This window comes from Eucyclogobius newberryi, unplaced genomic scaffold, assembly GCF_026437365.1.
Source record: "Eucyclogobius newberryi isolate DKJ021-1_F unplaced genomic scaffold, fEucNew1.0.hap1 SCAF_1, whole genome shotgun sequence".
In the NCBI taxonomy this organism is placed as follows: domain Eukaryota; kingdom Metazoa; phylum Chordata; class Actinopteri; order Gobiiformes; family Gobiidae; genus Eucyclogobius; species Eucyclogobius newberryi.
Genome location: NW_027315723.1, coordinates 44,080,197 through 44,094,551, shown reverse-complemented (window position 1 = coordinate 44,094,551; position 14,355 = coordinate 44,080,197). Strand labels below are relative to the sequence as shown.

Genomic DNA, 14,355 nt, shown 5'->3' with positions numbered 1-14,355 from the left:
AATAGAAGAACCCTTATAAACAAAACTCCTATAGACAGAACCTCTAATTTCTTAATAAGGAATGGAGGGGAAAAAGACTCATGGTTCAGCATCGATGTGAGTTTAGTCAGGACCCTTCTGTCCCCCACCTCCTGCACCGAGTCCAGAGCGCAGCCCAGGACGGAGCTGGACTTCTTAATGACTTTGTCCAGCTTCTTCCTCTCCCTCTCTGTGATGCTGCTGCTCCAGCAGACCACGCCGTACAGGAGGGCTGATGCCACCACAGTGTCGTAGAAGGTCTTCTGGAGTGGCCCTGTCACTCCAAACGAGTCTCCTCAGGATGTAGAGCCGACTCTGGCTCTTCCTGTACAGTGCGCCTGTGTTGTGAGTCCAGTCCAGTTTTTGGTTCAGATGAACACCCAGGTACTTGTATGAGTCCACTCTCTCAATGTCCCTTTCCTGGATGTTCACTGGTGAGGGGGCAGCAGAGTGGCGTCTGCGGAAGTCCACCACCTTCTTCTTAGTCTTCCCCGCGTTGATGAGGAAGTGGTTCCTGATGATGGAAATGAAGCTTCCAATGTAGAGGACATTTACTCTGATGATGGTGACAATGATTTATTCTTGAGACAAAATTGTAGTTTTGGTTTTAATTAATTTCTTGTGTGAAATATTTAAATCTTAAATTCTTTATCCTTAAATTTCTCTTATAAGTATCAAGGTGTAAATGCTGAAAATGTTGAAGCTGTTTATCTTTGATATTGATACAAGTGGAAAAATGCAAAAATGATCATTCCTAACATGCCCAACTTTCAGAAATTATACATTGATATTGAAAGGCAAATTCATAGAAAAAATATGAATATTTTGAGAAATGTGAAATGTGGCAAAAAACTGTTCAAAAGTTTTAATAGCTCTTTTTGAAAATTGGATATAGTTGCACTTATCAGTTTTATTCATGTCCTAAGTAATACAGCTACATTGATGATACTCCTTTTATTAGCAACAATGTGTAAGTGCTGACCGAGTTTGAGATTTCTATCTATTTCAGTTATCTAGTAAGAGTAACTTGAAAATGGCAAATATGCCAAAAAGTCACAAATTTACCCAACTTCAGGCTCTTGTAACTCGCTATTGTGCAAGTTTCAGGTGGAGAACTTTTTTACCCAGTAAGGAACATATATTTGAGATTAAAAAAATGGCAAAATTAGTTGGTGCCCAATTTCTCGGTACGAACCTCTATTTCCGTGCATCTTATGAGGTTGGGGTCACGGTGTTTTGCATATTCTTGAGGAGCACCTCCGCTTTTCCTTATTTTCTGAGCATGTGCATTTTATCTTTGTAAGTCACCAAAAGAGTTGCTGGGAATGTGAAACCATGTCTCGGTTTTCTCCTCTTGACATCCTCACAGATGTGGTGAAAATTTCCTTGCTGTTGACCTCATATGGGATATGCGAAGAAGACGTGCTTGGATCTGTACTGGAGGTCTCTTTTAACTTGTGCAGCCTTAATGATGCATTCCTTCACACGATCGTTCATAATAAGAAACCTGGTCTTGCTCTTTCCCTTTGGATTGTGATGGGAGGGACTTCAACTCCTGAGCCTTCAAGAAGTACATAATTTCCTCCCAAGAACTCTCAGTATCTGCTCCTTCCTCTCTCTCCGAGGTTTGGTCCACGCGCTCTTGACTCCAAATCCAACATCATATTTTTAATATTATTGTTCTCCGTTTACAGAATCATTACCTTGGCCTGCAGTGCCTCCTTCTAGGCCCTCATAATCTACAGCTCATATGTATTGTCTGAAATATGTTGTTTAGCTTCATCCATGCATGCTCCATCGACTCCTGCCTCTTTTATGTCCTTTATATAAGAGACGATATTTTCAATTCAGGCCGTACCAAACGCTGATCTCATTTCTGCCCTCAGCGACGCCATGTCATGCTGCATTTCACTTTTAATTTCATGTATGATAAGGGCCAGTTGGTGTAAAGTGATCTCCTCTCCATCTTCGGACAAGTGCAAGCTTGGGGACACGAGTCTGGAGCTTTGTTTATCGGCTGAGAGCGGGCTGCTAGCTGCTGCTACAGACTTGTTAGCCATGTTAGCCTCGGGCCTGCTAGCTTCATTAGCTTCTGAGAAAGGCTTTTTTAAACCGGAGCCATAGACCGTCAACCTTGTTTGTCCCCATAGCGCCAGCAGGCGCTATGGGGAGTCCTCCGCATTTGCTCATCTCTTGCTCCTTGTTTCTTGTGAATTTGTGTGACATGTAACATGTAACAGTATTTTTAAGAATAAAACTTTTCGCGGTGGAGCGAAAGTGCGGCTCACTCTGACATCAGCAGATCTTATGTATATCATGTATCGACTAGATATAGTCGGCCTCACCTCCACGCACAGTTTGGGCTCTGGAACCCATCTACTCGAGAGGACCTGGACGCTCCACTTCTCTGGTGTTGCCCAGAGAGTCGGCGGGCTGGTGTGGGCTTGCTTATAGTGTGATAAAATGTGAAAATATGATTACATTTCTGTGATGTATTTTATCTTCATAATAGTGATATTTTATCTGCATCATTAATCTAAGAGGAAAACGGGTGTGTGACAAACTGCATTTGTGAAGGGGTCGTAAAGATGGGCCAAAGGATGTTTACCCGAGGGGGGGTGACAGCCCAGAGGAGTTTGGGTAATGTTTACCCAAGGCTTGATCTCTACGGAAAAATACCAAGTGCCTTGATGTGAAGCTGACCAATGAGAAATGTGACCCGCCTATTCCAGAATATCTAATAAAACCAACCAGCATGGGAAAAAACGAGGTGAGACGCAGGAGGGTCAGCCAGGCTCCTTACAACGGCTCATCCCAAGGACATTTTCTGATTCCATGACATATAGCCCCTCACGTGTTGGAGTTCACCCCGTTGGACGAGAGGGTCGCGTCTCTAAGCCTTCGGGTGGGGGACAGGCCTCTCACTGTTGTGTCGGCCAACGGACCGAACAGCTGTGCAGAGTACCCTTCTTGGAGTCTTTGGGAGGGGCACTGGACAGTGCACCGCCCGGGAACTCCGTTGTTCTACTGGGGGACTTCAAGGCCCACGTGGGCAATGGCAGTGACACCTGGAGAGAGGTGATCGGGAAGAACGGCTTCCCCAATCTGAAACCGAGTGGTGTCCAGTTACTGGACTTCTGTGCTAGCCACGGATTGTCAACTCAACGGTATTCAACTCTCATCTCCGGGAGAGTTTTTCCCATATCTCGGGGGAGGCTGGGGATATTGAGTTCGAGTGGACAATGTTCTCCACCTCCATTGTCGAAGCGGCTGCTCGCTCGGAGCTGTGGGACGAACCCGGTGGTGGACACCGGAAGTAAGGGATGTCGTCAGGCTGAAGAAGGAGGACTATCGGGCCCCTCTGGCTTGTAGGTCTCCTGAGGTCAATGACAGGGGGAGGCCATGGAGGAGGACTATTGGTCGGCCCCAAAGAAATTCTGGCAAACCGTCCAGCGCCTCAGGAGGGGGAAGCAGTGCGTCACGAACACCGTTTACGGTGCGGGTGGAGACCTGCTGACCTCGAGGTATCCCCAGTCGACTGGGGATATCGTCGTACGGTGGAAGGAATACTTTGAGGACCTCCTTAATCCCACCGCCACGTTTTCCGAAGAGGAAGCAGAGACTCAGAGGCTGATTCGTCCATCACCCAGGCTGAAGTTACTGAGATTGTTGGAAAACTCCTCAGGGGGTGGATGAGATCCACCCTGAGTACCTAAAATGTCTGGATGTTGTAGGACTGTTTTGCCTGCAACATCGCGTGGAAGTCAGGGACAGTGCCTCTGGACTGGCAGACCGGGGTGGTGGTCCCTCTGTTCAAGAAGGGGGACCGGAGGGTGTGTTCCAACTACAGAGAGATCACACCCCTCAGCCTCCCCGGTAAGGTCTATTCCAGGGTAATGGAGAGGAAAATCCGCCCGATAGTCAAACCTCGGATTCAGGAGGAGCAGAGTGTTTTTTGTCCTGGCCGTGGAACACTGGACCAGCTCTATACTCTCCATCGGGTGCTCGAGGGTTCATGGAAGTTTGCCCAACCAGTCCACATGTGCTATGTGGATCTGGAGAAGGCTTTTGACCGTGTCCCTCAGGGTGTCCTTTGGGGGGTGCTCCAGGAATATGGGGTCACCTTTGCTCAGGGCTGTCCGGTCCCTGTATGACCGGAGCAGGAGCTGTGTTCGCATTGCCAGCAGTGAGTCAGACCTGTTCCCAGTGCATGTTGGACTCCGTCAGGGCTGCCCTTTGTCACTAGTTCTGTTCATAGTTTTTATGGACAGAATTTCTAGGCGCAGTCAAGGGTCGGAAGATGTCCTGTTTGGGGACCATAAGATCTCATCTCTGCTGTTTGCAGACGATGTTGTCCTGATGGCTCCATCAAGCCCGAACCTGCAACATGCACTGGGACGGTTTGCAGCCGAGTGTGAAGCGGCTGGGATGAGAATCAGCACCTCCAAATTCGAGGCCATGGTTCTCAACCGGAAAAATGTGGCTTGCCCTCTCCGGGTGGGTGGGGAATCCTTGCCTCAAGCAGAGGAGTTCAAGTATCTTGGGGTCTTGTTCACGAGTGAGGGAAGGATGGAACGTGAGATTTACAGGCGGATCGGTGCAGCGGCTGCAGTGATGCAGTCGATTTACCGGTCAATCTATGTTCCGACCCTCATGACCTATGGTCATGAGCTTTGGGTAATGACTGAAAGGACAAGATACAAGGGGTCGAAATGAGATTCCTCCGCCGGGTGGCTGGGCGCTCCCTTAGATATAGGTGAGGAGCTCAGTCACATGGGGGGAGCTCGGCGTAGAGTCGCTGCTCCTCCACGTCGAAAGGAGCCAGCTGAGGTGGCTCGGGCATCTGTTCCGGATGCCTCCTGGGCAGTGCTTCACCAACCCAGGACGCATTAGAGGAACTACGTCTCTCAGCTGGCCTGTGAACGCCTCGGAATCCCCCCAGAGGAGTTGGATGAAGTGTCTGGGGAGGAGGAAATCTGGGACTCCCTGCTTAGACTGCTTCCCCCGCGACTTGGCCTCGGATAAGCGGAAGAAAATGGATGGATGGACATAAAATGTATAATTTGAAAAATCATACAATGTGATATCCTCACAGTGGAATACACTGACAATTTCAGACCCCTCCATATTTTTTTAAGTCAGAAAACTTGCTAAATCTCAGGGTGTTCAAATACTTACTTTCCTCACAGTATCTAACAGACATCAGATACATGGAAAAAATCACATTCAGACTTAATTTGGACTATGGACCAAATGTGTGCAATGACATTTTTTTGTTGTTGAATTGATGTTTATTAGTATTTTTATTTTGAAGTTCACTCTCTGGTCATATTAAAGAATCACTGGACTGGCTGTAATGAACATTCATCCTTACATCAACATCAACAGTGAGGAAGTTCACGCTTAAAGGCGTAATGGAAAATCTTCGCAGATTTGAGAACTCAAGCGGAAGTGCGCATGCGCACTCAACCCGTGCGGAAGCAGAGAAAAGCCTCGCAGCTAGACGTGCGTTTGTTTATCAGCGCAACGGATCCCATCTCTCGTCTCCGTAGATTTCCATCTCTTCTCCGTAGATTTCCATCTCTTCTGAGCCAGCTCGAACTGTCGTTCTCCGTCTTAATTTTGTCCTGTACACTGAGGGGACTATATTATGATAGATCCATGCGCTTAGACACAAGGAAACGTGCTGCTCTCCTGGGGAAGAGCCAGAACGAGGCTGCAGGTGAGCAGTAGGTGCGTTCTATGATTGATACGTGGCAGGACTAATCGGCAGTCCACGCCACGAGGAAGTGAGACTCAAAAAACGCAAAAAAAATTATCCATTCCACTTTTAAGCAATTTGATGCAACCATCAGGTAAAGAAATAACTACAGAATGAACACTTTCGTCTTTTTTTTGCTTGTGCTGTTTTTAAGCACAGGCCTGCATTAGTTTTGTGTATACCTTCTGATAAAGTGTGTGTGGACCTGGCTTAATGTAAGCCAGTCTCCTCCTCAACCCCTCCCACCCCCCACTCCACCTGTCCTGCTCCTTCTGCACACTCGGCCATGCCTGTGATATGTGTGCGCGCCTGTGCCGCGTGCACTCCTGGTCACCGGATCAGGAACAGCTGCTGGCCCTGCTACTATTTTGGATGTGAAGATATAGTGATGTGTAGCAGCCGTCACAGAGCGACAAGCGCAGCAGGATGAAGTCCACAGACTGTGGCTCAGACCTGGAGCCGAGCAGCGAAGGCTCAGACGGAAAGGGTTCCCCGCGCGGGGAGCCAGGTGCAATGGCACGGGCTCCGCTCAGACGCAGACGCAGCGGCAGAGGCGCGTCTCTTTCCACCATAAACAAACATAGACAGGCGGCAAATGCGCGGGAAAGGGACAGGACTCACAGCGTCAACACCGCATTCACCGCTCTGCGCACGCTCATTCCCACCGAGCCGACAGACCGGAAACTGTCCAAGATTGAGACACTGCGCCTCGCGTCCAGCTACATCTCACACCTGGCTAACGTGCTGGTGCTGGGAGACGACAGCAGGGATGGACAGCCGTGCGTGCGCTACCAGAGCGTGCTGCTGAGCCCAGGGGCCACCGGGGTCTGCACTGCTACACCGCGGACCATCTGCACCTTCTGTCTCAGCAACCAGAGGAAACTGGTCAGTGCGGACTTTCCTTAGAGCTTTTGGTCACAGTGGCTGTTCAGAGCTGCACATACGTCTGCACATACGTCCATTGCTCAGAGACGGAGGAATGCACTCTGCATGAGAAGCGCTGTGGATGAGATTGTAGAAGACTTTGGGACCTTCCGCACTAAGCTTTGGCTAGGCTGTAACCAATCACTTTCTGTATAGTTGAACCTGACGGGGCTATTTCTGTCTTGTCTTCACGCACTGACACACTTCGGACGGACAGGCCTCTTCAGCCAAACGGAGTGTCCAGTATGGAGTGGTCAAAGGAGGCTCAAGTTCTGAGTCCAACTCAGGAAATACCTTTCACAATGACACAGTGGACTGTCCCCACCAGACCAGCACAGAGCTTTGAGGCCTCTGCAGCACGAGGCCCGAGCTGAGGCTCTTGGTTCACACTCGCACAGGAGCAAAAGTTTAACGTATGGATTCATGGGGTTTTCATATCCTATAAAAACAGTTATTAAGTACATAACATTTACATTTCTGAATAGATAATTGAAGTTGTGTGTACATCTGCAGCAAGGACCTGAAAGTTCTGGAGGACTAATACTCTAGCTGTCAAGAAATTACACACGAATCAATGCTATTACTTAACAGTCAGAGAACATAATTCAACTTATATATTAAACGACACAGAAACGTCATTCTTTTGTGTGGCTTGCAAGGGAGAGGAAGGCTTAGCCGAGTCAAGATGTTGTAAGCAACCTGAACGACTTTCCAAAATCACTCTCAGCGTTCCTCCCTCTTACAATTCATTTTATTAAAATCACACATAAAAAGGAGGCGGGTCACATTTCTCATTGGTCAGCTTCACATCAAGGCACTTGTCTTTTACGACTCTTTGGTATTATCTTTAGAGATAAAAACCTTGGTGAATGTTCTACCCATCTGGTCCCCAGGATGGGAGGAACATTCCTCACGGCTGCTTCTACAACATCTTCACACATGTTATTAGAAATACATGCCTTTCCCTCCCCCCAGGCTAATGATGCAGATAACTTTTAACACACAAATATAATCATATATTTACATTTTATCACACTAGCACAGCACAAAGCTCTAACCTGAGCTGTCATTTTAAACAGCTCTAAAGACAGACTGACTAAATATGCAGGACTCAAAAGGTGACAGTAGTGTTTGTAATGATGTAAATGAACGTCTAGTACTCACTAATGCACAGATCTAGTGGAATTGCACTTGTGAATAGTGTCCAGGAGCTCCCCAGCTGGACATCTCTACCTCACACGGCCTCAACTGAAGAACCCACTTGCACATGCTAAACTATTCTTTGCACATTGGATCCCGAAGCTGCTGCTGCCAACACCAAATTTATTTTTATACAATAAATGTGATGCAATGGATACAAAAGCTTGTTTTTAATGGCCTGCAATGTAAATTATTCACATTTGTCAGGAAAAACCTCACGAATCACAAACATAAACAACAGTGGCTTGAAAAAGTATCCATACCCCTGAAACTATTCCACATTTTTTCATGTCATGGCCAAAAAGTTTAAGAAACTGTATTGGTATTTTTCGTGAAAGAGCAACACAACCTGGCACACAATTATTGTTAAGTAGAAGGCAAATTATACATGCTTTCCAGAAGACAAAAAAATAAAGTTAATGATTAAATAGTCAACTTGAGTTTAATCTAATTTTGGTATAAATGCATCTGTTCTGTGAAGGCCACAGAAGTTTAAGTGAAAGTCAAAGTTGTAGAGAGGTTTAAAGCAGGTTAAGTTATATAAAGTTTTCCAATGCTTTGAATATCATATGGAGCATTGCGCAATCCATCATCTGGAAAGGGAAAGAGTATGGCACAACCAAGACATGGCTATTCACCACAACTTACAGGCCAAACCAGGAGAGCACTGATCAGAGGTGTAGCCAAGAGGCCCATGTTAACTCCGTAGTAGGTGCAGAGATCCACAGCTACACTGCGGGAATCTGTCCACAGGACAATTATTAGTTGTGCACTACACACATCTGGCCTTTATGGAGAAGTGACAAAAATAAGCCATTGTTGACAAACATCCACAATAAATCTCATTTGCTGTTTCCCAGAAACCATAAGGGGGACACAGCAAATATGTTGGCGTTCTGGTCTTATGAGACCAAAAATGAGCTATTTGGCCTAAGGCGAGAGTTTTTTAATTTGTTGTTTCATTGACTTTCCATTGGCATTTTTTAAGAGGGGAGGACGGAATAATTATTAATTTATTTTCACGTTATCAAATCACATCTCTACCATCCAGAAGTTGGAGTTGAATTTAAAAATAAAATTGTATTCTAAATAATTGTCTTGGATTCTTAGAATCCACTACCACCTCTCTACATTATCTACATAATTATAGTTATCAATGTAAGAAATTGAAAATAATAAACAATATTCTGAAGTAATGATTATTCTTTGAGAACTTTTCACTAAACAGGTTTATTTCAACAAAAACTGGTCATATTAGACAGAGCAACATTTTTATTTGCTTTTATTCACACTTATTTTTGAATTTGCCCACCTTTTTCTTTTACTTTGATTGAGAACCCAACCCCTGGAGCTAACAACAGCGTAGCCCCCAGGGCCCAAACTCAGCCTAGCCGGAGGCAAAAGCCGGCAAAAGTGACAATAAAATCACGAAAACTAACACCAAACCACCATAAAACACACCTCGAACGACCAATACAACCCACGGGCCAAGAAATACAGCCGCTGAGAGGCTGAGAACAACAAACAAGGTGCTAGCCTAGCCTAGCTCCCAACTTAGCTCACGGCTAACAGGATCACAAACACAAACGAATAAGGAATACAGACGGTTGCACACATCAGACAACACAAGAAACACAAAAGAAACAAATAAAACTGGACGCTTGCACGCCGGGGCTCCGGCCAGCTCCGCCCAGCAGCAAGTGATCTCGGTGTCGGAGTTGCTGCTGCAGAATACATTTTTGTTTATATTTGTATTGAGGTTTTGGCCAAAATAACTGCGGAAAATCCGTGAAAACATGAAAAATATATATACATATTTTTTTAGAATTGCCGTTTTTGACGTCGATGGACTCGGTGGCAAAACAACTTATTAAAAAACTCTCGCCTAAAAGCAAAACACATGACATGTGGCAGAAAACTAACAAGGCACATCACTCTGAACACACTCCCACTGTCAAACATAGTGATGGCAGCATCATGCTGTGGGGTATTTCTTCAGCAAGGACAGGGAAGTTGCTCAGGCAATCTTGGAAAATAAAGCCATCTGCAAAAGTCTTGAGACTAAGATAGCGGTTTACCTTACAGCAGGATAATGACCCTAATCGTAAAGCCAGAGCTACAATTTAATGGTTTAAAATCAAACATAATCCAGACCTAAATCCAAACGAGAATCTGTGGGAAGAGCCGAAAGCTGCTGTTCACAAAGTTCCAGGGGTACGAATGTATGTTTTTCGGAGAATCACACATTTATACTTTTAAATCGCCCTCAGAAGCAACTGTTGTTGTGATTGTGGGCATTACAAAAATAAATTGAATTGAAATCAAGTTAGAAATCACATCTCTTTCCATTATAAAACACTATTGGCCATTCTTTAAATTAGCGCTCAATTATAGTATTTCAAACAGAGGTGGCAAAAGTACTGTAGTTCATTACTCAAGTAAAGGTAAAGTTACTTGTCTAAAAAAAATACTCCTAAGCAAAAGGTAAAAAGCACATTGTAAATTATGTAATTACATTGAAAAAGTGAAAACATACAGTCGTTGGGGCAGCTAGAATTTTGATCAATTGAATAATGGGAATCATAATCAATTACCATTAAAATTACTTCAATCAAGTGGTAAAACAATATTTGTTACAGATGAGAAATATATATTTATATTTGTTTCTACATTTAGCTTGTTAACTCCTGATGATGAAAATTCAATAAAAAGCCTCTGTGACAACTGCACAAGTATTCTGACTGATTTCCTGTCCCAAAGGTTTTATCTTGAGCAGCCTGAAGCTGCTCCAGTCATTCTTCTGTCTCTGGACTCAGCGCTGAACTTGCACATGGGGTCAGCAGCAAGCGGTCTCTTCAGGTTCTTCTCAAGTTCATGTCCCAGCCTTAGGTTCAAGCTGCTTATATTTCTCCCCACAGTTCCTGCGGACTGCATACTGCAGGATTAAAAGTTTAATGGGGAAAAAAAGCAAACTACACAGTAACATGTTTTGGCAAACTGACACAAATTGTGGATTATAAAAAGGTATATAATTATTATATGGTTTATATAATGGAAGAGTAAAATATACATATGTTAAAAAGTAAGGAGAAGTACAAAATCACCTTAAATGTTATTACTCAATTAAAGTACAGTTACACAAAAAATCTACTTAAGTACTGTAACAAAGTAAAACTACTTTAATTGCCAAGTCTGATTTCTGATGTTTTGTCGTTGCACTTGAATGACTTAAATGAACAGATCAATTATGGTTTAATAAGTTTTATTAATAAAAAGGTCAATTGGTTTCGATATCAGGTTAAAGAAAGTAGAAACTAACCGTAGTGGTGAAGAAGCTCTTCTAAGTGGTTCAACACTGCAGCTTACCAGACTTCGAATTAACAGGGCTGAATGAGACCAAGCTCTTGTTTGACAAGAAGGATTCTCCAGTTGTGGTCTTTTCCAGCCATGGTCACCAAAATCACATGAAATGTTTTCAAACTAATGACTGAAGGCATCATAAGAATAGGGACTTTGCTGTGGCCTTAGTGCCACCCAATGTTCCTTCTAATTCTTCATGTGTCTGAGCAAACTCATAAACTCCCTGAGCGGCCCCTTGGACCACTGTGAGCAACATCAGACGTGTGCACTGTGGTCACGCCAGTATCAAATCCGTCCAAGTTACAAGCCTTGTTCAAATAATCAAAATACAGCAATATTTTCTGTTGGATTACTTTTAATCAAGTGATTTAATCCACTTAAAATGTAAAAGACAAAAATCTTTTTCATGACCTGTGTAGCAGGGGCAGACTCGGTGAAAAAAGGGGCCCAGGAGTTGAAGTAATATTTATTCATGGGAGTCCTAATTCATTGCCAGAAAAAAATAAATCACAAAATAGGGGTAATTTCATGCACTTTGGTGTGTGTGGGTTTTAATCTATTTATTTCACATTGTCCAGAGTATGAAATCCTCCTAAATAATTTCAGCTTGATTCAATAGGTTTGTTGTTTAAAAATTAAAAAGAGCTGAATATTGGTTTATATAGATTTTTAAAATCTATTTCTTCATCAGCACCCATTTTATTATAAGTACTTGAGGCAATAAAAACCCCTTTAACTAGATAAATGAAAGATGGATGCGTTTATATCATACTGTCTAGGCAAATCAAGAACACTTTTATGAGAAAAGGACCCTCAACTAGAAAATGTATATATAGTGCACCTTTAAACATCAAACTGCCTGGTTTCACCTGAGGAGCCAAACGTTCTGTGGGCCTATAGCCATATGTTCTGTGACCCATTTGTGGACCCTCACCCACTGTTTGAGGACCCTCGATCCTTGATTACTCTGTGTGAGCTGATTTACCTGTGTCTTCACATCTGGATCATCTGCTGTTACGTTGTAACATGAGATATTTACACAGAAATATGGTCCTGAGTAATGATGCACATGTTGTCTTAGAAGTCAGGTCTGGCCAAGAAAGTTTCATTTACACAATAGTGACACGCCAGTTGTCTTTTGAACCGGGGGACCATGGCGTGCCCGCGATCCGCTGCTGCGCCTCAGGACTAATTAGACTAATTTATCTGTGAATAGGAGTGTGATTGTACTAAAACATACAGCGTTTTGAAACTAAAAATATAGAGAACACGACATGTCCCCTGGACTGTCCACTGGCGTCTTCTTCTACAGTGTGTCAAACGCTTGCGCTTCCTGCTAAATTGCCCCCGGTGGCCATTTGGTAATCTGATTAGATTAGGTCTATTATTAGATATTAATTAATACGTTTATGGTAAATTTTATTTTCTGCACTAAACAGATTTTCTTATGCACTGAGAATGTGTCTGACACTCGGACCTGCTGTGTGGGGGCGCCCCAGGGCACCGTCCTCGCGCCCTTTCTCTTCACCCTCTACACTGCAGACTTCAGACACGACACGGACTGCTGTGTCCTGCAGAAGTTCTCCGATGACGCTGCCATTATCGGACACATGGACTGGCGCTGGACTTTGTGGACTGGTGTTAGCGGAACCACCTCCTCACCAACGCGGGGAAGACCAAGGAGATGGTGGTGGACTTCCGCAGACACCACTCCACTGCCCCCTCACCAGAACATCCATGAAAGGGGCATTGAGAGAGTGGACTCATACAAGTACCTGGGTGTTCATCTGAACCAAAAACTGGACTGGACTCACAACACAGACGCACCGTACAGGAAGAGCCAGAGTCGGCTCTACCTCCTGAGGAGACTCAGGTCTTTTGGAGTGACAGTGCCACTCCTGAAGACCTTCTAGGACTCTGTGGTGGCATCGGCCCTCCTGTACGGTGTGGTCTACTGGAGCAGCAACATCACAAAGAGGGAGAGGAAGAAGCTGGACAAAGTCCAGCTCCGTCCTGGGCTGCGCTCTGGACTCGTGCAGGAGGTGGGGGACAGAATGGTCCTGGCTAAACTCATGTCTATGCTGGACCATGAGTCTCACCCCCTGCAGGACACTGTCCATTCTGGGGAGCAGCTTCAGTGACAGACTGATCCACCCTCGTTATGTGAAGGAGACGTTTCGCAGGTCTTTCCTTCCTGCTGCTGTTAGACTTTACGACTGATCCGCACACCGTGACTGACCCGCACACCGTGACTAACCCGCACACAGAGCACACCGTGACTGACCCTCACACCGTGACTGACTCGCACACAGAGCACACCGTGACTGACCCGCACACCGTGACTGACCCGCACATAGAGCACACCGTGATTGACCCGCTTCGGTTCCTCCTTCAGCTCCAGCACTGACCAAGATGATCATACTTCTGATTCCCTCTCATCCAGAACGTTCAACAATCCACCATCCCAAATGAAGTATATTTTATTCTTGGCATGTCACGTGACTAAACAAGGACGACACACAAAACGTCCATTTGCCTCCTGAGCCTTCACCAGCTGCTCCTTCAGCGCAGCCAGAATTCATTTAACACGGACCAGGATTTTCTGTCCTTTTCTGTCCTCTAAAGCTTTATCTGGATAAAGAACAGTTCTTCAGGGATATCTTTGTTCTGTTTATAGTTCAGAAATGAAGACGATTGGTTCATTATTTGTGGCTCTGAGTGTTTCACAGCCTCGTGCAGCAGGTCCTGGAGGGTCCACCACCTGCTCATCTTTGTGAAGATGCTTTCGATGGAATATTTCACAAAATGGAATTGAATGTATTGACATGGAAGCAAGAAGGTAACTCCACCAGGCTGCAAGTAAAGGGCCAGATCTGTGGAGAGGCGAGCCCACCCACAGTGAGACTGTATACAGCATTATATATGTTTAATGCCATTCAATTATCTTGACGAAGCAATTTCTATGGAAAAGTTACAAACAAATGAGTTGTAATTGAGTATATTTACACAGTAGATCCTATAGTACCTACTTTATATAGACTACTAAACAAAAGAATCTCCTGTTTTAAAAAACTATCTCGTTCCACAAACAG

The 14,355-nt window shown here is 44.7% G+C and overlaps 1 protein-coding gene across 1 annotated transcript; it reads left to right on the top strand.

The window, feature by feature from the left end:
- The first annotated feature begins 6,124 nt into the window (after positions 1 to 6,124).
- Positions 6,125 to 10,613, top strand: LOC140361155 (transcription factor 15-like). The gene has a single exon (XM_072446808.1). It carries the CDS (start codon positions 6,206 to 6,208, stop codon positions 6,683 to 6,685), a length of 480 nt encoding a protein of 159 aa, XP_072302909.1. The 5' UTR covers positions 6,125 to 6,205; the 3' UTR covers positions 6,686 to 10,613.
- The last annotated feature ends 3,742 nt before the right edge of the window (positions 10,614 to 14,355 follow it).